Raw genomic sequence first — 21818 nt, forward strand, 5'->3', positions numbered from 1 at the left:
AGCCCACCCCAGAAACCTTCTGCAAAGGCTTTCAGAGTACCTCCAGTAGAGCTTCATGGAGATGTCTCTGGAGGATTCCTGCTCCATCCCCAGATACGTTAACAAACTTTTCCAGTAGCTGTACTGGCCGCGAATGCATCCCGATTCTTCACGGCAAATCAAACATTAATCACAATTGCGTTTAACCCCTGTAGTGTAGTTACAAATGTGCACTCACCAGAGGTGCCTTCTCCGGCTTCAGGGTCCGGGAACCCGCCTTGAGAGGGTATTGGCTCCAGGGTGATGAAAAGGTCCTGGCTGCTGGGGAGAATGGATTCTCCCCTTGCCTGCTGCGCATTCTCCTCCTCCTCATCCACAAAATCATCCTCCCTGTTGCGTGAGACTCCCCCCTTGCAGGTGTCCACGGCCAGTGGTGGGGTAGTGGTAGGGTCCCCCCCAGAATGCCATGCAGCTGATCACAAAAGCAGCATGTATGGGGCTGTGACCCGGAGCGACCATTTGCCTCCTTTGTCTTTTGGTAGGCTTGCCTGATCTCCTTAAATTTTCACACGGCACTGCTATGTGTCCCTGTTGTAGCCTCTCTCCACCATGCCCTGGGCGATTTTGGTACATATATTAGCATTTCTTCTTTTTGATCAGAGTTCGGCCTGCACAGATTCTTCTCCCCATACAGCAATCAGATCCAGTGTCTCCCGTTCGGTCCATGCTGGAGCTCATTTGCAATTCTGGGACTGCATGGTCACCTATACTGCTGAGTTCGCCACGCTGGCAAAACAGGAAATGAAATTCAAAATTTCCCAGGGCTTTTCCTGTGTACCTGGCTAGTGTGTCGGAGTTGAAAGTGCTGTCCAGAGCGGTCACAGGATTATGACATTAAAATATATAGGTTTGTGGTTTCCTTACATCATAAATGTACAGTCTGTATATTTGGATTTATCTAATTAAATTGAAAGAAATTGCATGTTCAATATTTTTTAGCTTTATCTAACAGTCCATTAGCTCTAACTACAAATCTAATTGTGTCTGTGGAATGTTTTAGGGTTCAACCAAGACCAGTAAGAGGTTGTCATCACCTGCACTGAAATCTTAGGTGCCTTAAATGCTCTGATGCTGTGGCTCACAGCCCGGACATCAACAGCCAGCAGACAAGAATGCAGTTTCCTGAGTGTGTATGTGCTGTGTAACCCTGATTCAGCACTCTAACCCCAGCAGCCTGCCTACAACACAACAGCCTCACCCTGTTCAACAATAATGGAATATGGTTTATTTAAATATTTTTGGATGCTTTCTACATTTTTAAATATATTGATTTCAATTACAACACAGATACAAAGTGTACAGTGCTCACTTTATTCTTAATTACAAATATTTGCACTGTAAAAAAAATAGTATTTTTCAATTCACCTAATACAAGTACTGTAGTGCAATCTCTTTATCATGAAAGTGGATCTTACAAATGTAGAATTATGTACAAAAAACTGCATTCAAAATGAAACAATGTAAAACTTTAGAGCCTACAAATCCACTCAGTCCTACTTCTTGTTCAGCCAGTCACGCAGACAAACAAGTTTGATTACATTTGCAGGAGATAATGCTGCCGGCTTGTTTACAATGTCACCTGAAAATGAGAACAGGGGTTCGCATGGCACTGTTGTAGTCCGTGTCGCAAGATATTTACGTGCCAGATGCACTAAAGATTCATATGTCTCCTCATGCTTCAACCACCATTCCAGAGGACATGTGTCCATGCCGATGACGGGTTCTGCTCGATAATGATCCAAAGTTGTACAGACCGATGCATGTTCATTTTCATCATCCGAGTCAGACGCCACCACCAGAAGGTTGATTTTCTTTTTTGGTGGTTCGGGTTCTCTAGTTTCCGCATCAGATTGTTGCTCTTTTAAGACTTCTGAAAGCATGCCCCACACCTCATCCCTCTCAGATTTTGGAAGGCACTTCAGATTCTTAAACCTTGGGTCGAGTGCTGTAACTTTCTTTAGAAATCTCACATTGGTACCTTCTTTGCGTTTTGTCAAATCTGCAGTGAAAGCATTCTTAAAACAAACAACATGTGCTTGGTCATCATCTGAGACTGCTATAACATTAAATATATGGCAGAATGCGGGTAAAACAGGGCAGGAGACATACAATTCTCCCCCCAAGGAGTTCAGTCACAAATTTAATTAACGCATTATTTTATTAACGAGCGTCATCAGCATGGAAGCATGTCCTCTGGAATGGTGGCCGAAGCATGAAGGGGCATACATATCTGCATGTAAATACCTTGTAATGTGGTTACAAAAGTGCCATGTGAAGGCCTGTTCTCACTTTCAGGTGACATTGTACATAAGCGGGCAGCATTATCTCCTGCAAATGTAAACTAACTTGTTTATCTTAGTGACTGGCTGAACAAGAAGTAGGACTGAATGAATTGTAGGCTCTAAGGTTTTACATAGTTTTGTTTTTGAGTACAGTTATGTAACAGGGGCTTTGCGAACAGGGGCTGCTAACAGGGAGTTTCACAAGGGAGTTTGGAAGGGGAGCAGGAAGGGCGCGAGGGTCCCTTGCCAGTTCCATCTGTTTTCTCTTGATTCCCCTTAATACCTATAAAGCAACTACATTCATAACTTTTTGCTTAAACAACCCTTTCAGCTGACAGGGGGCTGCAGACGGGAGTTTGACAGAGGGAGGCTTACGATGGTTAGGAAGACCCGCAACACCTGTGCCAGCACTGCTACTGTCTCCTCCACCTGTGCCTGTAGCCAGACAGAGTGCCTAAGCATGGATGCCTCTACCCAGATCCTGGTGTGGTTTTGCAAAGACTGTAACTTGCAATTTCCACTTACTGATATCCAGGCTGGGGGGACCATCCAATGTGAGAGGTGCCTGCTGGTGGAATCTCTCAGGCAGCAGGTGGGAGAGCTACAGGAGGAGGTGGCTAGGTTGAGGAGCATCCGTATCCACGAGCAATTCCTCGACAGTGTCCATGTGGAGACAGCTGAGGTAGCTGTCCCAGTACACAGGACTGCTGATACACCACTGGTGGAGGAGGAGATGGCTCAGGGTGGACACTGGCAGCTGGTTACTTCTGGCAGCAGGCAGTGCTCCACCCTTGCTCCGAACCCTCCTGCCGTGGTTATAGGTAACCGTTATGCTCTTCTTGATACAGGAAAGAAGGAATCACTCCCTACAGTAAAGGAGGAGAAGCCTCGTACCCCTAAGGCTGGAAAGTCTGCTGCCACCACTGCGAATAGGAAACGTAGGGTAGTGGTGGTCGGAGACTCTCTGCTGAGGGGGACGGAGGCGCCCATCTGTCGCCCTGACATTTCATCTCGGGAGGTATGCTGCCTGCCGGGGGCCCGTATCCGAGACGTTACGGAGGCGTTGTCGAGGATTATCCAGCCCTCTGACTACTACCCCATGCTACTCATCCATGTGGGCACAAATGATACTGCGCGGTGTGACACTGAGCGGATCAAGAGTGACTACAGGGCTCTGGGAGTACGGGTGAAGGAGTTTGGAGCGCAGGTGGTATTCTCTTCCATTCTTCCTGTCAAAGGTAGGGGCCCGGGCAGAGACAGATGCATCATGGAGGTGAATGCCTGGCTGCGAAGATGGTGTCGCCAGGAGGGCTTTGGCTTCCTAGACCACGGGATGCTATTTGAGGAAGGACTGCTAGGCAGAGATGGCGTTCACCTTTCGAGGAGAGGAAAGACCCTATGCGGACACAGACTGGCTAACCTAGTGAGGAGGGCTTTAAACTAGGTTCGACGGGGACAGGTGAGCAAAGCCCACAGGTAAGTGGGGAACATGGAGACCGGGGAGATGGGTCGGAAACAAGAGGGAGTGTGGGCTATATTGGCAGAGAGAAAGGAGAGTCAGGACAAAACTGGGAGGAAAGATCAAACCAGTATCTTAGATGCCTATATACAAATGCGAGAAGTATGGGGAATAAGCAGGAAGAACTGGAAGTGCTAATAAATAAATACAACTATGACATTGTTGGCATCACTGAAACTTGGTGGGATAATACACATGATTGGAATGTTGGTGTGGATGGGTACAGCTTGCTCAGGAAGGATAGACGGGGAAAAAGGGAGGAGGTGTTGCCTTATATATTAAAAATGTACACACTTGGACTGAGGTAGAGATGGACATAGGAGACGGAAGTGTTGGGAGTCTCTGGGTTAGGCTTAAAGGGGCAAAAAACAAGGGAGATGTCACGCTAGGAGTCTACTACAGGCCACCTAACCAGGTGGAAGAGGTGGATGAGGCTTTTTTCAAGCAACTAACAAAATCATCCAAAGCCCAAGATTTGGTGGTGATGGGGGACTTCAACTATCCGGATATATGTTGGGAAAATAACACAGCGGGGCACAGACTATCCAACAAATTCTTGGACTGCATTGGAGACAACTTTTTATTTCAGAAGGTTGAAAAAGCTACTAGGGGGGAGGCTGTTCTAGACTTGATTTTAACAAATAGGGAGGAACTCGTTGAGAATGTGAAAGTAGAAGGCAGCCTGGGTGACAGTGATCATGAAATCATAGAGTTTGCAATTCTAAGGAAGGGTAGAAGGGAGAACAGCAAAATAGAGACAATGGATTTCAGGAAGGCAGATTTTGGGAAGCTCAGAGAGCTGATAGGTAAGGTCCCATGGGAATCAAGACTGAGGGGAAAAACAACTGAGGAGAGTTGGCAGTTTTTCAAAGGGACACTATTAAGGGCCCAAAAGCAAGCTATTCCGCTGGTTAGGAAAGATAGAAAATGTGGCAAAAGACCACCTTGGCTTAACCACGAGATCTTGCACGATCTAAAAAATAAAAAGGAGTCATATAAAAAATGGAAACTAGGACAGATTACAAAGGATGAATATAGGCAAACAACACAGGAATGCAGGGGCAAGATTAGAAAGGCAAAGGCACAAAATGAGCTCAAACTAGCTACGGGAATAAAAGGAAATAAGAAGACTTTTTATCAATACATTAGAAGCAAGAGGAAGACCAAAGACAGGGTAGGCCCACTGCTTAGTGAAGAGGGAGAAACAGTAACAGGAAACTTGGAAATGGCAGAGATGCTTAATGACTTCTTTGTTTCGGTCTTCACCGAGAAGTCTGAAGCAATGCCTAACATAGTGAATGCTAATGGGAAGGGGGTAGGTTTAGCGGATAAAATAAAAAAAGAACAAGTTAAAAATCACTTAGAAAAGTTAGATGCCTGCAAGTCACCCGGGCCTGATGAAATGCATCCTAGAATACTCAAGGAGCTAATAGAGGAGGTATCTGAGCCTCTAGCTATTATCTTTGGAAAGTCATGGGAGACGGGAGAGATTCCAGAAGACTGGAAAAGGGCAAATATAGTGCCCATCTATAAAAAGGGAAATAAAAACAACCCAGGTAACTACAGACCAGTTAGTTTAACTTCTGTGCCAGGGAAGATAATGGAGCAAGTAATTAATGAAATCATCTGCAAACACTTGGAAGGTGGTAAGGTGATAGGGAACAGCCAGCATGGATTTGTGAAGAACAAATCATGTCAAACCAATCTGATAGCTTTCTTTGATAGAATAACGAGCCTTGTGGATAAGGGTGAAGCAGTGGATGTGGTATACCTAGACTTTAGTAAGGCATTTGATACGGTCTCGCATGATATTCTTATTGATAAACTAGGCAAATACAAATTAGATGGGGCTACTATAAGGTGGGTGCATAACTGGCTGGATAACCGTACTCAGAGAGTTGTTATTAATGGTTCCCAATCCTGCTGGAAAGGCGTAACGAGTGGGGTTCCGCAGGGGTCTGTTTTGGGACCGGCTCTGTTCAATATCTTCATCAACGACTTAGATATTGGCATAGAAAGTACGCTTATTAAGTTTGCGGATGATACCAAACTGGGAGGGATTGCAACTACTTTGGAGGACAGGGTCATAATTCAAAATGATCTGGACAAATTGGAGAAATGGTCTGAGTTAAACAGGATGAAGTTTAACAAAGACAAATGCAAAGTGCTCCACTTAGGAAGGAAAAATCAATTTCACACATACAGAATGGGAAAAGACTGTCTAGGAAGGAGTACGGCAGAAAGGGATCTAGGGGTTATAGTGGACCACTAGCTAAATATGAGTCAACAGTGTGATGCTGTTGCAAAAAAAGCAAACATGATTCTGGGATGCATTAACAGGTGTGTTGTGAGCAAGACACGAGAAGTCATTCTTCCGCTCTACTCTGCTCTGGTTAGGCCTCAGCTGGAGTATTGTGTCCAGTTCTGGGCGCCGCATTTTAAAAAAGATGTGGAGAAATTGGAAAGGGTCCAAAGAAGAGCAACAAGAATGATTAAAGGTCTTGAGAACATGACCTATGAAGGAAGGCTGAAAGAACTGGGTTTGTTTAGTTTGGAGAAGAGAAGACTGAGAGGGGACATGATAGCAGTTTTCAGGTATCTAAAAGGGTGTCATAAGGAGGAGGGAGAGAACTTGTTCACCTTAGCCTCTAAGGATAGAACCAGAAACAATGGGTTTAAACTGCAGCAAGGGAGGTCTAGGTTGGACATTAGGAAAAAGTTCCTAACTGTCAGGGTGGTTAAACACTGGAACAAATTGCCTAGGGAGGTTGTGGAATCTCCGTCTCTGGAGATATTTAAGAGTAGGTTAGATAAATGTCTATCAGGGATGGTCTAGACAGTATTTGGTCCTGCCATGCAGGCAGGGGACTGGACTCGATGCCCTCTCGAGGTCCCTTCCAGTCCTAGAATCTATGAATCTATGAATCTATAACAAAAAAATCTACATTTTTAAGTTGCACTTTCACAATAAAGAGATTGCACTACAATACTTGTATGAGGTGAATTGAAAAATACTATTTTTTTGTTTATCATTTGTCCAGAGCAAATATTTGTAATCGAAAATAATAATAAAAAGTGAGCATTTTGTACTCTTTGTAGTCTGTGTTGTAACTGAAATCAATATATTTGAAAAATATAGAAAAACATCCAAAAATATTTAATAAATTTCAACTGGTATTCTATTGTTTAACAGTGCGATTAAAACTGCGATTAATCACGATTAATTTTTTTAGTTAATCGCATGAGTTAACCGCGATTAATCGACAGCCCTACTTGTAAATAAACAAGATTGCATCAAAGAAAACATGAGACTCCATCAATTTCTCCCTCAACTGGAATATCCTCAGGACCCCAAACTTTGAATACCTCCTCAGGTCAAAAAGGGGCAACATTGTATTTTACTGCACTCATCACCATCGTATCTGAGCACCTTCCAGTATATCGCAGTTTGTTCTCTCATCCTCTCCCTGGGGCAGAAGCATATGAGAAGGGCCATACTGGATCAGACCAATGGTCCATCTAGCCCAGTATTCTGTCTTCTGACAGTGGCCAATGCCAGGTGCTTCAGAGGGAACGAACAGAACAGGTAATCACTGTCTGTCACAGAGGTCACAGAAGTCATGGATTCCGTGACTTTCTGTTACCTCCGTGACTTTTGCAGCAGCTGGTGCTGGCTCAGGAGCTGCTCAAGCTGGGCAGCCCCATGGCCAGCAGCAGCAGTTTGGGTGTGTGGGAGGGGGCTCAGGGCTAGGGGGTTGGGGAGCACGGGGGGGCACTTATCTCAGGGTGGGGGGCTCCCTGGCTGCCACTGGCATGGTCCCCCAGCAGCTCCTAGGCGGCAGAGGGGTGGGGGGACTCCATGTCAAGCACTGCCTGTGCCCACAGGCCCCACCCCTGTAGCTCCCATTGGCTGCAGTTCCCAGCCAATGGGAACTGCGGCAGCCAGCTAGGGTGACCAGATCACCCAAGACAAATATCGGGACGTGGGGGGGGGGGGCCAAAAAAAAAAAAAAAACCCTTCCTCCGCAAGTGCTGGAGGGAGGCCCGGGAGACTCAGGGGAAGCGCGGGGCCGGGGTGAGTGAGAGTCCGGCCTGGTCCCTTGCAGGCAGGACTCAGTTGGGTGGTAGGGCGAGGAGGGGGGCGGCCCGCGGGGCCAGGCGGCTGTTGTTCTCCCCCCCTGGGCAGCGGGACTCGGGAGCAGCCGCTGCTGCAGCTCCCACTGCCGCGGGGGGAGGAAGCGGCCATGGCACTCCGCGGCTGCAGCTCTGGCGCCCCCGAACCCCCCGAGCCGGGGCCTGCTGCGGGGACCCAGCAGCGCGCACGCTGCGCCCAGCCCCTGGCCAGTCGCGTCTGGGCTGCTGCCCAGCTGGTGCTATCCCGCGGCGGCCCCGGAGTGGGGGCAGCAGGCCCCAGCCCCCCTGTCCCGCAGGGGAACGAACGGGGCTGGGCTGCCGATGCCTCCGCCCCCGGGCCGCCGCGCGATAGCACCACCTGGGCAGCAGCCCAGACGCGACTGGCCAGGGGCTGGGCCCAGCGTACGCGCTGCTGGGTCCCCGCAGCAGGCCCCGGCTCGGGGGGTTCGGAGGCGCCGCAGCCGCGGAGCGCCATGGCCGCTTCCTCCCCCGCGGCAGTGGGAGCTGCAGCAGCGGCTGCTCCCGAGTCCCGCTGCCCGGGGGGACAACAACAGCCGCCGCCTGGCCCCGCGGGTCGCCCCCCTCCTCTCCCAACCACCCAACTGAGTCCTGCCTGCTCGGGGCCAGGCCGGACTGTTACTCACCCCGGCCCCGCGCTCCCTCTGAGTCTCCCGGGCCTCCCTCCAGCGCTTGCAGAGGGGGGAGGAATGGTGAGCCCGGGGAAGAGGCGGGGATTCGGGGAGGGAGCCAATCGGGGGAGGAGGGGGCGGAGTCGGGGCGGGGGGGGGGGTGCGAGCACTTCCGGGCTCTAGGCTCCGGGGCATTTCCTTGTTTGTCCAGTGTCCCGACCGCACGTTGGTCGGGACGCGGGACAAACAAAGAAATATCGGGACAGTCCCAATAAAATCGGGACGTCTGGTCACCCTACAGCCAGCACTTGTGGCAGAAGTAGCAGAGCCCCTGCCCTGGCCCTTCCCTCCGCTGCCTAGGAGCGACAGGGATGCAGAGCTGGGTAGGAAGCCCCTGCCAGCCCCGCCAACTTTCCCCGCCCCCAGTACCGGCGGGGGTCCTGGGCCACCTCCCCCAGCACCTGCAGCAACCCTGGATTGCCCTCCCCAGAGCACTCGCAACCTCCTCCCCTGCCCAAGTTTTAATCAGGGCGGGTATTTTTAGTAAAAGTCATGGACAGGTCACTGGCCTGTGAATTTTTTTTACGGCCGGTGACCTGTCCATGACTTTTACTAAAAATACCTGTGACTAAAACGTAGCCTTAGTAATCATTAAGTGATCATCCCCTTTTGTCCATTCCCAGCCTCTGGCAAACAGAGGCTAGGGACACTTCAGAGCATGGTTTTGCACCCCTGCTCAGCCTGGCTAATAGCCACTGATAGACCTAGTCTCCATGAACTTATCTAATTCTTTTTTGAACCCAGTTATGCTTTTGGCTTTCACAACATCCCCTGGCAACAAGTTCCGCAGGTTGACTGTGCATTGTATGAAGAAGTACTTCCTTATGTTTATAGTCTTAGCCTTCACAACATCCTCTGGCAAAGAGTTCCACAGGCTGTGTGTTGTGCGAAAAAATACTTCCACATGCAATGGACTGTCTTGTTTTAATAATATTTGGGGAGGGAGAAGGGGTGTTTTGTTATTTAAATATACATATTGCTACGTGTTTATGTTAGAGAAGACAAGGTCAAAGAAATGCACCTTGCACTCGGAGTGGCAGGTGGTGAGGTTTGTGATGATTCTTAGTTCCTTAGTCTGGCCCCTGATAAAATTCTCTCTTGCACAGATGAGTGTTACCCTTATTGTACAGTTCCAGTGTCACACATGTGAAGAGAAAGAAGCACTTTCAATTTTCCTCACTAAATGCAGAACACTCCATAAAACAGGCTTTTAAGATTTCTACAGTGCATCAATAAGAGAGCTGGGAATATATAACTTGGGACTTCCTGACACTCAAAATATGTGTAAACTCAAAAGCTTGTCAAGAAGTTGACCCGATTAAAGATATTACCTTCCTCACCTTGTCACCTAAAATTCTGTCCATTTCATCAGGTCATACTGCCCCTGCAGGTGCTGCCATTGCGGAACCAGTGTATATTTGGTCTCTCTCCAAATTGAATCCTCTGAGGGATATTTTACACATATTCATATCTTAAAAGCAAAAGGCTGGATTTTCAAAACATCACCTGCATTTGTGCACAGGTGCTCACTATGGAGACAAATTCTCGAATTGCCACACTCAACCCCATTCACCCTCCCCAAATATACACAAATGGGATTAGTATGTTATATCATTTGTATACACAAGTAATAGTATGAAACAATTATAATAAACCTGGTAAGTCTAGTAAATGCAGCAATACTTTTTTTTTTTATTGGTATGAAAGCAACTAGAACAGGGGTGGGCAAACTTTTTGGCCTGAGGGCCACATCTGGGTGGGCAAATTGCATGCAGGGCCATGAAGGTAGGGCTGGGGCAGGGGGTTGGGGTGCAGGAGGGAGTGCGGGGTGTGGGAAGGGGCTCAGGGCAATGGGTTGGGGTGCAGGAGGGGGCTCAGGGCAGGGGGTTGCGGTGCAGGAGGGGTGTGGGGTGCAGCAGGGGGCTCAGGGCAGGGGTTGGGGTGCAGGAGGGGGCTCAGAGCAGGGGGTTGGGGTGCAGGAGGGGTGCAGCAAGGGGCTCAGGGCTGGGGTGCAGGAGGGGTTTGGGGAGCGGGCTCCAGACCGGCGCCACTTACCTGGAGCGGCTCCAGGGTGGCAGCAGCCCACAGCGGGGCTAAGGCAGGCTCCCTGCCTGCCCTGGCCCTGCACTGCTCCCAGAAGCGGCCGGCACCATGTCCCTGCAGCCGGGGGGGGGGGGGGGGGGGAGCAGAGGGCTCTGCGCGCTGCCCTTGCCTGCGGGTACCTCCCCTGAAGCTCCCATTGGCCATGGTTCCCCGTGAACTAGCACAATGCTAGCCCTAAACTAGCACAATGATTCTCAGACTTTTGTATTGGGACACCTTTCAAACAGCTAGCCTAAGAGTGCGACCCCCTTATAAATTAAAAAAAACACATTTTTTTATATTTAACACTATCAATATTGGAGATGAAACAGGGTTTGGGGTGAAGACTGACAGCTCATGACACCCCACACTGTGACCCCATAACTAGCATAATACCATTGACCATTTTGATCTAGCTTGCACAATAAAAATTGACTTACTTAATGTATCTTGTTTTATTTTAGTTTGTGTCATCAAAACACTATTTCCTGACAGAATTTAGTATTCACATTGTCAGACTGTCAATTGCAATCTGTCACAACACAACTTTTCCATCACATACGAATAAATCTGCATCAATCCTAGCAACTGCATGGGTTAACTCCCACACAAACATCCCCCAAATATACCTTCATCTAGAACAGGGACTCTCAACCTTTTTCTTTCTGAACCCCCTTCAAAATACTATAAAACTCCACGGCCCACCAGTGCCACAATAACTGGTTTTCTGCACATAAAAGCCAGGGCCGGCGTTAGGGGATAGCAAGCAGAGAAATACCCTGGAGCCTCATGCCATGGGGCCCACGCAAAACTATATTGCTCAGGCTTCAGCTTCAGCCCCAGGTGGTGGGGCTCGGGGCCCAGGCTTCAGCCCCATATGGTGGGGCTTCAGCTATCTACCCTGGGCCCCAGCGAGTCTAATGTTGTCCATGCTTGGCAGCCCCCTGAAACTTACACGCGCCCCCCCACCACCACCCCCGGGAGCCTCGGACCCCTGGTTGAGAACCACTGATCTAGAATACATTACCTACGTTTTAACTCTCCTCCCTCAGCCAGTTTCTGCTACCTCAAAAACAAACCAACCAAACATAAATCTCGATGGTGCCCACCAGTAAAAGTGTGTGAAGCTAATCTATTTAACCTATCTGGGTTTTTATATAGCACCCATCACTACAGTATCTGAGCACATGAATTAAACAGCAGTATGGCAGTAGAAATCACCTTCTAGCCAAACAATATAGACAGCAACCTCTCCCTATCTGCAACCGTCTCCCCTAGGTTCTATCTTCTCCCCTATTCCACCTCACCCCCTGGTACCTGTTCCCTGAGCTGCTTCCACATATCCCTTTCTCCAGAGCGCCACAGCTTCTCCTTCCCCTTGTCCCTCTCCAGTATTGCCTACTCCAGACATTCAAAAGTATGAATCCCCTCCTCCATCCCAAAATCGATTTAAAAATCACCAAAGGGTTTTTTCTTTTGACTCTATTTGCGGTTCTTTTGCTGCCCGTCTTGTTTTGGAGACTTTCCCAGGGCGGTTTTCCAGGTTTTGCCCCACAACACATGGGCTAGAAGCTTACTTTTTTGGGTGTGTGTGTATGTAGGGGCGGGGGGAGGGGGTAAATGAAAGAAAGCAGAGAGTTTCACATAATCCCATGACTCCTGGAGCCTGGGTTTGACACCAACATGGCAAGACTGGTGATAAAATCCTGCCTTGTGATAACCCTGCCTTCCTCACAGGTGATGCTCAGGCTTTGATCCTTTAACCCTCCTCACCTGGTGCCCCCTTTTCTCCCATTCCCTCAACTGCCCCCTCCTCATCTCCTGGTGGGACCCCCCCCCTCCCTAAATTCCCTTCCCTCTTTCTCTGCCCCTTCCTCGGGCCTCAGCTGCCCTTTCCCCTCCTCTGGCCCCTCGCCCAGCTCCCCTTTTCTCCCGCTCTTCCTGGGAGAGCTCCCCCAATCCGACAACCCAGCCCCCTGCGCCACTCAGTCTCTCCCGATCTGAGTCCCTGGCGCCACTCTGCAGCAGGGGCCGGGCAGAGAAACCCCGTGTGCGAGTGGTGGGGGCACGAGCAGGAGAAGGAAGGAGCAGGACACTGTCACATCGCCAACTGCTGCAATATCCTTCCGCCTTCGCGGCACACAAAATAGTTCCAATCTCCGCCCGCTCTTCTGGCCCTGGCAGCCTTACGAACCCCACGGGAAATATCATACCCAGTTTGAGTGGGGATATCCGTGACACGGGCGAATCCTAAACGGGGCATATTTGTGGCTTGGACTGTGGGGCGATATATAGATCCCTCCGCGGCGAAAGGCGGTTTGAGTCCCGGCGGCTGCATGGGTATATAAACCGGGCGCCGCGGAGGCGCTGCCTTTTCAGTTGAGGACAGAACACAAGTGGGGGCTGGAGTCCGGAACATGTCAGGTGGTTCCACGGATTATAGCAGGTATTGGGGGCTGAGAAGTGGGGGGCTAGTCGGGACCTTAGTGGCTTTTTTTTCCTCTTGAGGCGATTTTAAGGGGCAGAGAGATTAACGCGGGAGGAGGTGGGGCGTGTGATGCCGGCTCGTTGCCGTTGGTGGGAAATACTATCCCAGATGGTTCCGTCCAGTTGTCCCCTGGTAGGCAAGTTCTTCCCGCAGCTTGTCCGTTTCGGGGACCCGCCACCCGTGCGGCCCAGCATGATTTAGCTCCGAGAGGAGCCGCCCATGACGCTTCAACTTTGAACCCCCCCCTCGGTGTCCCGTTGGTTCACTCCGGCGTTTCATGGGCCCGGCTTCGGGCGAGTCCATTTTCACGCAGAGCGGGAGGGGCGCGGCGCTGAAGGCGTTTGCTGGGCGCGTTCCTCCGCCTGCTTAGCGTATCCCAGGGGTGGAGCTCTCGCGAGAGTTTGCTAGTCCTGGCTGAGGGGGGAGGGGCGCCGCCTAGAAGCCGGAGAAAACCCTTCGCTCCCGGTTCTACAGACGAGGTGGCCCACATGGGGCCGCTCTTTTGCCTTCTCCCCGGCGGGGGCTACAGCGCCCAGCAGGCAACGCTCTTAGAGCAGTTTTTTTCCCTGCCAGGGGTGTGCTGCATGCTGGGAGCTGTAGTCTCCGCCCTGCGCCTGTTGTGGCGGAGGAAGTGCGGCATGTTGAGGCCTGCTGTCTCTGCCTTGCTGCGGGGAAGCGTGCTGTGCTGCCCCCTGGGGCTTGCTGCAGGGTAGGGGCGTTTTGCTGATCTTGCACTGTGGCTTAGGGGTTATGAATGGTGACTGAGCCTGGCACAGAAAGTTGGAGTAATGGCATCCATGCTAATGAGGAGGGGAGACTAGTTCTCATGCTGGGAAAATACCAGAGCATTTTCTAGAGTAATCCATCACTGGTTCAAGTTCCAGTTCGGTGTGGGCAGTGCGAATGCTATCCAAGATACTGAGGTCTTGTTCTTCATGCAAGTTGTTAGTTGCAAAGAGTGTTAACAGCCTGCTTTTTCTTGGCAACAGAGACCATGGCGGCCCAGAGGGAATGGACCCTGATGGTATCATTGAGGTGAGCAACTGCATAATACCCTTTTAGACTTAAATCCAATATGGAGGTAGGTAATCCGTGTAATAATCTGCTTTTTGCTTCCTTCCTTACAGAGCAATTGGAATGAAATTGTTGACAATTTTGATGATATGAATTTAAAAGAATCCCTTCTCAGGGGTATTTATGCTTATGGTTTTGAGAAGCCTTCAGCAATTCAACAGAGAGCTATTATTCCATGTATCAAAGGTAGGCAAGCACAAACATCTACTGTATCTGTCTGCTAATGGTGACAACACAAGTTAACTAGAAAAGAGATCCTTTTTAAATGTATGTACTATGCACTTATTTTTAAAGTGTGGTGATAACACTTACTTTTAACCCTTGCTTGAACAAGTGAGATGATGGTATACCATCTTTCGGGACTGACCTGAAATGGAGAGAGCTCTTAATTGCTGATCACTTATTTCAAAAGGAATAGAATTAAACTAAATATGAATGACTTGTGTGGGAGCAGTAAATATATATCCTACTTTTTTTAGGGTATGATGTGATTGCTCAAGCTCAGTCAGGTACTGGCAAGACAGCCACATTTGCTATTTCCATCCTGCAGCAATTGGAGATTGATCTCAAGGAGACCCAAGCACTAGTATTGGCCCCTACCAGAGAACTGGCTCAACAGGTATTGATAGTGTAGTTAAAAAAAGCTGCTTGCACATTGCATAGGTTTCAGGTTTCACAACTGTGTAGGACAGTTAACAGACTTTTTAAAGGGGTCTGTAACTAATATCCATTCAAAATCCTTGCCACTTTGAGTGTAATGGGGAAACAGAATAGCTTCTGTTTTAGGTTTTCTCTACCCACATGAAGGGAGTTCAGATGTGACTTGTTTGGAGGTGATGCTGGGATAAGGTGCAGGTAACAGCTGATATGCTGTGTAGTTCTGAAAGGGCATCTCCCGGCAAATGGTGAAATCTTAAAAATGATATGATATTAAAACAGTATGTTCTGAGTAGAAACAAATTGCATTTTTTGAAAACAACTCGAACTTGTGCAGTTGTGCAACATGAAAACTGCAGTGCACATGTGATCAGTTCATTGTCTTGTGGTGTAATTATCTGACCCATGCTATGTTGCATGTTTACTTTACCTCAAAGGTTCAGTATTTTTTTCCTGCTTAAAATGGAGCTGCTTTAATGGAGCACCAGACTACATTGATTCCTGTACTGTTAAAGTGGCTCTAACAATCCATTGATTTAAGGTTTAATGATGTGATGCACGTGATCGCTTCTCAGCTCTTTCTGAGCTGAGGGGTGAAAACATCAGACTTATAAAATGTTTTGCAATTTGGTTTTATACTATATAAAATTTGCTTCTCGCTCTTAAGTGAGACTTTTTTACTTCCTTAGACCAAAGATTAGTCAACTGTGCTTGGAGGTAGATGTCCAAAGATGATATCTTTATAACAGTCAAAATACCAAAAGGTATTTTGGTTTTGGAATCTAGGAAAAATTGTGGTATTAGATGAGTTATAGTTTGTTTACTAATCCTATTTCTATACTCTCAGTGAAGGCAGTAGCAAAGTGAGACTTCACTGGGAACAGAATTGGGCATTTTTGCAGGTGATGCTACATACATCATTTGGCCTTACTACATGCATCATTTGGCCTTAATGCTGAGGATATTTGATTCTTGCCTAGTAAATCTGCGTTTACTGCATAGTTGTGTATTCTGACTGCCTGACGACAAAATGTCATAACTTATTTGCAAGCTGTTCTGCTAGTGTACAACACCAGTGATAGTTTTCTCAACTCTGCCGACACTTTGCAGTTTGGCCTCTAAAGAAAAATTCCTTATGATATCTTAAGGAAAAGATCTAGGATTAATTTGATAATGGGACTGACTCTTCTCTTGGTAAGAAGAAAAAAACTAGCTTAAATAAATCAACCCAAGAAATTACCATGTTGATGCCATTGGTGGACTTTGTTCTTTAGTGACTAATTTAAATTTTGGGGATATTAGCAGCAACTTTGACCCAGTTTCCATACCAGACAAGTGCATGGTCCTTGTTCAGAACTGAATAGTGAATTACAGAAATTACTGTTTTGTAACTTAAAAAAAAATGGTTAACATACTGGAAGTACTGACATAAGGATTTTTATTTTAGATACAAAAGGTAATTTTGGCTCTTGGAGACTATATGGGTGCAACTTGCCATGCTTGTATTGGTGGCACGAATGTTCGTAATGAGATGCAGAAGCTTCAGGCTGAGGCTCCACACATTGTGGTTGGAACTCCAGGTCGGGTGTTTGATATGTTAAACAGACGATATCTTTGTAAGTACTGAATTTAATTTCATTACTTTAGCAACCAGTATATTCACGTGTGGAAACTGCTTGATGGTTTCAATTGACAATACGGAAAGCAGGCTTTGTATTTCTGGGGTTCAACTTTCCAAGTAAATAATTGTGGAAGAAATACATATTAAAGGCAATAGATACACCTGAACATTCCACTTAAAAATATTACTGTTCAGCAGTTGGAGGAGAAGTTAAGAATGTTTGAAACTTTGCATTAGATACATAACTTGCAGGGTGTGAAACTTAAAAGGGGAGTGAAGTGATGTTTTACCATCTTTCGGGACTGACTTAGAAATGATGATAAAAGTTTATACTGATCACTCATATCAAGGAAGAGGTAGTGATTCATATCCATTGCAGATGCACTAAACATTCTCCTTAGCATGCTTTATGAAACACTTCTCCCTTTCTCCTAGCACCTAAATGGATCAAGATGTTTGTTTTGGATGAAGCAGATGAAATGTTGAGCCGTGGATTTAAAGATCAAATTTATGAAATTTTTCAAAAGTTAAGCACAAATATTCAGGTAAAATCAGAATTTAGTTATAACTAAGATGAACAGCTTGTGTTAAGAAATGCAGGATAAGTTACAATGTAGCTGTCAAGTGCTGTATTGTCGTTCCCCCTGCTCAAAGCAAAATGTTTCATACTATCCCTGTCTGCCTTGATTCCCACAGTAGACAGGGACGCTTGGTCTCGTACATTTAATCTGTCTTCACTTACCCATGTTAGATTCATTTCAATATTAATCAATTGATAATCCTATTTAACTATGGTCTCTGCTTTTGAGTGCTCACTGCACAAAGTGCTCTCTTGGATATTGGTGATGGTACTCTCATTTAGGGTTAGTACAGTACCTCTGAATATTGGTGTTTCTTACAATTTTAGAAGGATTTCATCTCAGTTTGTACTGTATCTTTTAGGTTGTATTGCTGTCAGCCACAATGCCAATGGATGTGTTGGAAGTGACCAAAAAGTTCATGAGAGATCCTATACGTATTCTGGTGAAGAAAGAAGAATTGACCCTTGAGGGTATCAAACAATTCTATATTAATGTTGAAAGAGAGGTAGGTGCTAACTTTATTTCCTTTGGCTAGAAGTATTTAGAAGATCTGTCTTTCCACCTTCTTGTTCAAGCACTGTGCTAAAATTACAGAAACCAGGGCTGAGCCTTGGTTTTTGTAGTAATGCTAGCAGAGTACACATAAGAAGAAGAATAAATGTGCACTAGATCCAAAATGACTTGGGTGGACCTCTTTCTTAATGTCCAGTGTCCTATGTCTTAGGATTTGGTGCAATAATCTATGTTGAAACTTGCATGTAATACTTATTTTTCATGTTGTACCTACATAATTCTATATACTGAAATGTTAATTTGATAATGGGTTTTTCTGTAGTTCTTGCCCTGCCATATTAAAATTTTTTTCTTATTCACTAAACAAGTTTAGTTACTACAAATTTAAGTACCTGGCGCTTTTTCCTAAATATATGCAAATTTATTTAGGAATGGAAGCTGGATACTCTCTGTGACTTGTATGAGACACTGACCATTACACAGGCTGTTATTTTCCTGAATACAAGGAGAAAAGTGGATTGGCTTACAGAGAAAATGCATGCGAGAGACTTCACGGTTTCTGCTCTGGTGAGAGTTGATGCTTCATTTTATCTAAGACATCTCATGCTTGTGACCTTGTAGGACTGCTTTAAATACATTAATCTCCGTTTCACTTGTGCAATGATAGACACTTTAATCGGAATCATTCCAACAGATTCAGAAACTGAAGTTCTAAGCATCAAAACTGATGCTGTTTAAAGTGAGTAGCAGGTTAAGTTACAATGTAGCTGTGAAGTGCTGTATTGTCGTTCCCCCTGCTCAAAGCAAAATGTTTCATACTATCCCTGCCTGCCTCGATCCCATAGCAGATGGGGACGCTTGGTCTCATACACATTTAAAATAAGAAATAGATTTTTCTGTTCTGGAATATTGAGATTGTAAAAGTTCTCATTTTTGATTTCTCCAGCATGGTGACATGGACCAGAAGGAACGAGATGTTATCATGAGGGAGTTTAGATCAGGATCAAGCCGTGTCTTGATCACTACTGATTTGTTGGTAACTATCCCAATCATCTTCGCATATGCGCAATGTTCATCAGGTGGCATGTGACCCGAATTCATCACCGAATTTGGTCCACTGGTTGGATCATTAGCTTCCCCAGCTTGGGCCAAGTACTGATGGGAGTGCGATGTGAACACTGATCCATGCCCCCAAACATCTGTTACCTTAATACTGCACCTCCAGTGTTTTAGTTTAGCATGTTCACACTTGCTGCCAAAAGCTTCTTGACTTGGTGAAGGTTACTGTAACCGAACCACTCAAGCTCTTGGAAGAGTAAAGACTACACTCCACTATGGACTACACGGTTGTAGTTCATCACTATAATGTGGTCAACAAAATAAGGAGTAAATTTCTTACTCTAAAACGTATGGGCTTGTATTAAAGAGTTTGTATTGGCTTCTAGGCTCGTGGCATTGATGTGCAACAGGTTTCGTTGGTTATAAATTACGACCTGCCGACCAATCGTGAAAACTACATTCACAGGTTAGTTGCTGCAGTGTTATGTCATTGACTGTTTCTCCTATTTTCACTGCTTCAGACTAAATCATAAGAACTTGCATCCTATTTTCTACATATTTCTATCTGTATAACTTGGACAAACCCACCCACTGCTCTGGGTTGTCTTAGTCCACTCTGGGGGGTGGGAGGGGATTGGAATAGTGTGTATATCCAACCATACCAGGAAGGGTGTACCCATCTAAAATATTGAACACTAAGCACTGACTGGTACAGCTGTTTCCATAACATTTCTGAAATGGGGGAGGGGCAGAGCTTCTTGGTTAGTCAATGAAACACAGCAGTGGGAAAACTTAGATGTCTTAGTCTGTCTTGGCATTGTTGCCTGATACATTCATTGCTGAGGTGTAGTCCAATTGGCATCTGCTGCTGAATTAGTATCTTCTGCAGTATATCTTGTGGAGTCTCAGAAACTGCAAAACATCTTTTCTAATTGCAGTGTTCATGCCAAGTCTAGTTACTGATTTGTCCACCACATCTTACTGCTTTAGGCCATAGCTAATTTTTCCTGGATTGCTGCTGCTGTTCAGTTAGTAGGCTTCCATATTGTTAGCCACTTCAGCTGGGATAGTAAGAATGCATTGACTTCCTGAGAGGTCTAATTGTGCTGTTTTCTGCCTTCATTGTTTATTCTTGGTGGTTCCTCTTACAGTGGGATTCTTTCTTCTGTGGTGGTTTGTTTTTTTGTTTTTCTCCTTTCTGGTAGCAATTTCAGTTTTGTTTCCCTAGCTCTAGTTAAATACATCTAGTGGCTTTGTCCTTAAATGAAGTAAATTGTACTCTGTTACTTGATGTAAAAAAATACAGGAGTCGATAGCAGCAGTTGATGACACAAGATGGTGCTCAGAAACGGCGTTGACCTAATTTAGGACGTGGATTCGTAAGCGGCACACTGTTTGAATAAAGAGCGAGTTGGTATTTATATATTTGTTTTTTCTTTTGTCATGATTATTCGCTTTTTGTCATGTATTTTAGCTTTGCAGAAAAGGTGTTTCACATTGTCCAGTTTTCCATGAAGGAAGGCAGAACTGTGTTGGTGGGCTGTCAACTCACTAAAACTAATGTGGTGGTGTAATCTCTCTTACCTAAAACTTATACAAAAGCAGTGATTTTTAGCTTTATATTGAATCTTGTCTTGGGTTTCCTTGTCAAACTGATAAGTTTTCCCACTGAAAACAGCATCTTAAATACTAAAAATTTGATGTTTTCACAATGAAATAGTAACATTTACTGTTCTGTAATTTACAGAATGTAATTGGAGTACATCTGTTGCTGACTTTTAATATTTATTTTAGCATTCTTGAACATTTACGTGTGCGCTAGGCTGACCAAGCTCTGCCCATGCTTGGGAAATGGATGAGGGTGGCTGGATGTGTAAGTCTCATTGCTAGCCATTCTCAAAGATGCAAGAGTGGGAGGGCTGAAATGATTTTGCACTTCATATCACAACACCAAAAAGAGCTACACTGAAATTATTTTGCAGTCAAAACAGTAATCTTTTTCTCCACTGCTCTCCATAGGTTGGATATTTCTTAAGGTTGGCACTAACAGCTAATTTTTCTTAGCAAAATACCACTTTGACTAGCATCTAGTACTGTAAATAAGGATAAACTGGCCTTTGGCAGATAAGGCCAGAAGGGACCATTGTGATCATCTAGTCTGATGTCCTGTATAATACTGTCCATAAAATGTCTCGCCCTCCTTTAGGAATTGGAATCTTTTAGAAAAACATGTTGTTTTAAATGTCTTCTGTTCTGTGCAGAATTGGACGAGGTGGTCGTTTTGGCAGGAAAGGTGTGGCTATAAACTTTGTTACCGAAGAGGACAAAAGAATTCTTCGGGATATTGAGACTTTCTACAATACTACAGTGGAGGAGATGCCTATGAATGTGGCTGATCTCATTTAATCCCTGGGATGAGAGATGTTTTTGAATGCAGTGCTCGCTGTTGCTGAATAGGCGATTCACAACGTGCATTGTGCTTCTTTCTTTGGGGATATACTGAATCTTGTCTCAATGCTCATAACGGATCCGAAATACAGATTTTTTTTTTGATCAGCGAAGCGACATTTTTGTCGTGAGCTCTTGTGGTGAAAGCCATTGGCTTTATCCACTTTAGGGTTAGACTGTTGGGGTTGGGTGGAAAGTCATGGGGTCTGTACGTTTTTTCTTTCTTAGAAATTTATTTCCTAGTTCAGTAGAAGTGGTTGTATTAGATGTTCTTTATCATTTGATAATTTACTTATGGACTAAAAGATATAAGTGCTGTATAAAGTCAGCCAATTATGTTAAACTAGCATACCTTCCTTTATTGTATGTTTTTTACTTCTACTTTAGATTGAATTGGAAAGGCCTTTAAAAATATATAAACTTTTAATATAGAGTATTCAAATTCATTTTTGTTGATATGTATTTATTCAATAAAATATTTAATTAGTGGTAAGTGTGATCTGGACCCTGTTAAGCCCCAGCAAGCAAGCAATCATACTATTGTCTTAGTTAGGGTTAAACCCAGTAAAATTGCCATATTGCACATGTCTTAATGAAGTTTGAATGTTCAATAAAAAAAACTTCTATATTCA

At 45.7% G+C, this 21818-nt stretch overlaps 1 protein-coding gene and 5 non-coding genes across 9 annotated transcripts; all 6 read left to right on the plus strand.

Annotated features, from left to right (window-relative positions):
• Positions 1-13039: 13039 nt before the first annotated feature.
• On the plus strand, positions 13040-21818 carry EIF4A2 (eukaryotic translation initiation factor 4A2). 4 transcript variants are annotated; one of them, XR_006175291.2, is made up of 12 exons: positions 13040-13191; positions 14223-14268; positions 14361-14493; positions 14787-14926; positions 16412-16580; positions 17021-17130; positions 17528-17671; positions 18109-18246; positions 18626-18715; positions 19125-19204; positions 20045-20152; positions 21000-21818. XR_006175291.2 is itself a non-coding variant. In XM_024107395.3 (11 exons), exons 1-11 carry the CDS (start codon positions 13163-13165, stop codon positions 20052-20054), a joined length of 1089 nt encoding a protein of 362 aa, XP_023963163.1. In that variant the 5' UTR covers positions 13040-13162; the 3' UTR covers positions 20055-21818. The 4 variants fall into 4 exon arrangements, 2 of the variants coding, with proteins under 2 accessions (XP_023963163.1, XP_008168913.1); XR_006175292.2 differs by having other exon boundaries at positions 20045-20148; XM_024107395.3 differs by having other exon boundaries at positions 20045-21818.
• LOC112059908 (small nucleolar RNA SNORD2) lies at positions 14639-14709 on the plus strand. Its single transcript, XR_002889174.2, has one exon. It is a non-coding gene; the product is annotated as a small nucleolar RNA SNORD2 (small nucleolar RNA).
• LOC112059904 (small nucleolar RNA SNORD2) lies at positions 16857-16927 on the plus strand. Its single transcript, XR_002889170.1, has one exon. It is a non-coding gene; the product is annotated as a small nucleolar RNA SNORD2 (small nucleolar RNA).
• LOC112059906 (small nucleolar RNA SNORA63) lies at positions 17180-17308 on the plus strand. Its single transcript, XR_002889172.2, has one exon. It is a non-coding gene; the product is annotated as a small nucleolar RNA SNORA63 (small nucleolar RNA).
• Positions 17727-17907, plus strand: LOC112059907 (small nucleolar RNA SNORA81). Its single transcript, XR_002889173.1, has one exon. It is a non-coding gene; the product is annotated as a small nucleolar RNA SNORA81 (small nucleolar RNA).
• Positions 18424-18551, plus strand: LOC112059905 (small nucleolar RNA SNORA63). Its single transcript, XR_002889171.2, has one exon. It is a non-coding gene; the product is annotated as a small nucleolar RNA SNORA63 (small nucleolar RNA).

This window comes from Chrysemys picta, chromosome 9, assembly GCF_011386835.1.
Source record: "Chrysemys picta bellii isolate R12L10 chromosome 9, ASM1138683v2, whole genome shotgun sequence".
Taxonomy (NCBI): domain Eukaryota; kingdom Metazoa; phylum Chordata; order Testudines; family Emydidae; genus Chrysemys; species Chrysemys picta.

Bases quoted from the DNA above. Each gene is read 5' to 3' on its own strand.
- EIF4A2 (XM_008170691.4), top strand. From the start codon at position 13,163: ATGTCAGGTGGTTCCACGGATTATAGCAG. The intron at 14,927-16,411 runs GTATTGATAGTG...TTTTTATTTTAG, and splicing joins CCAGAGAACTGGCTCAACAG to ATACAAAAGGTAATTTTGGC. The intron at 18,716-19,124 runs GTAACTATCCCA...ATTGGCTTCTAG, and splicing joins TGATCACTACTGATTTGTTG to GCTCGTGGCATTGATGTGCA.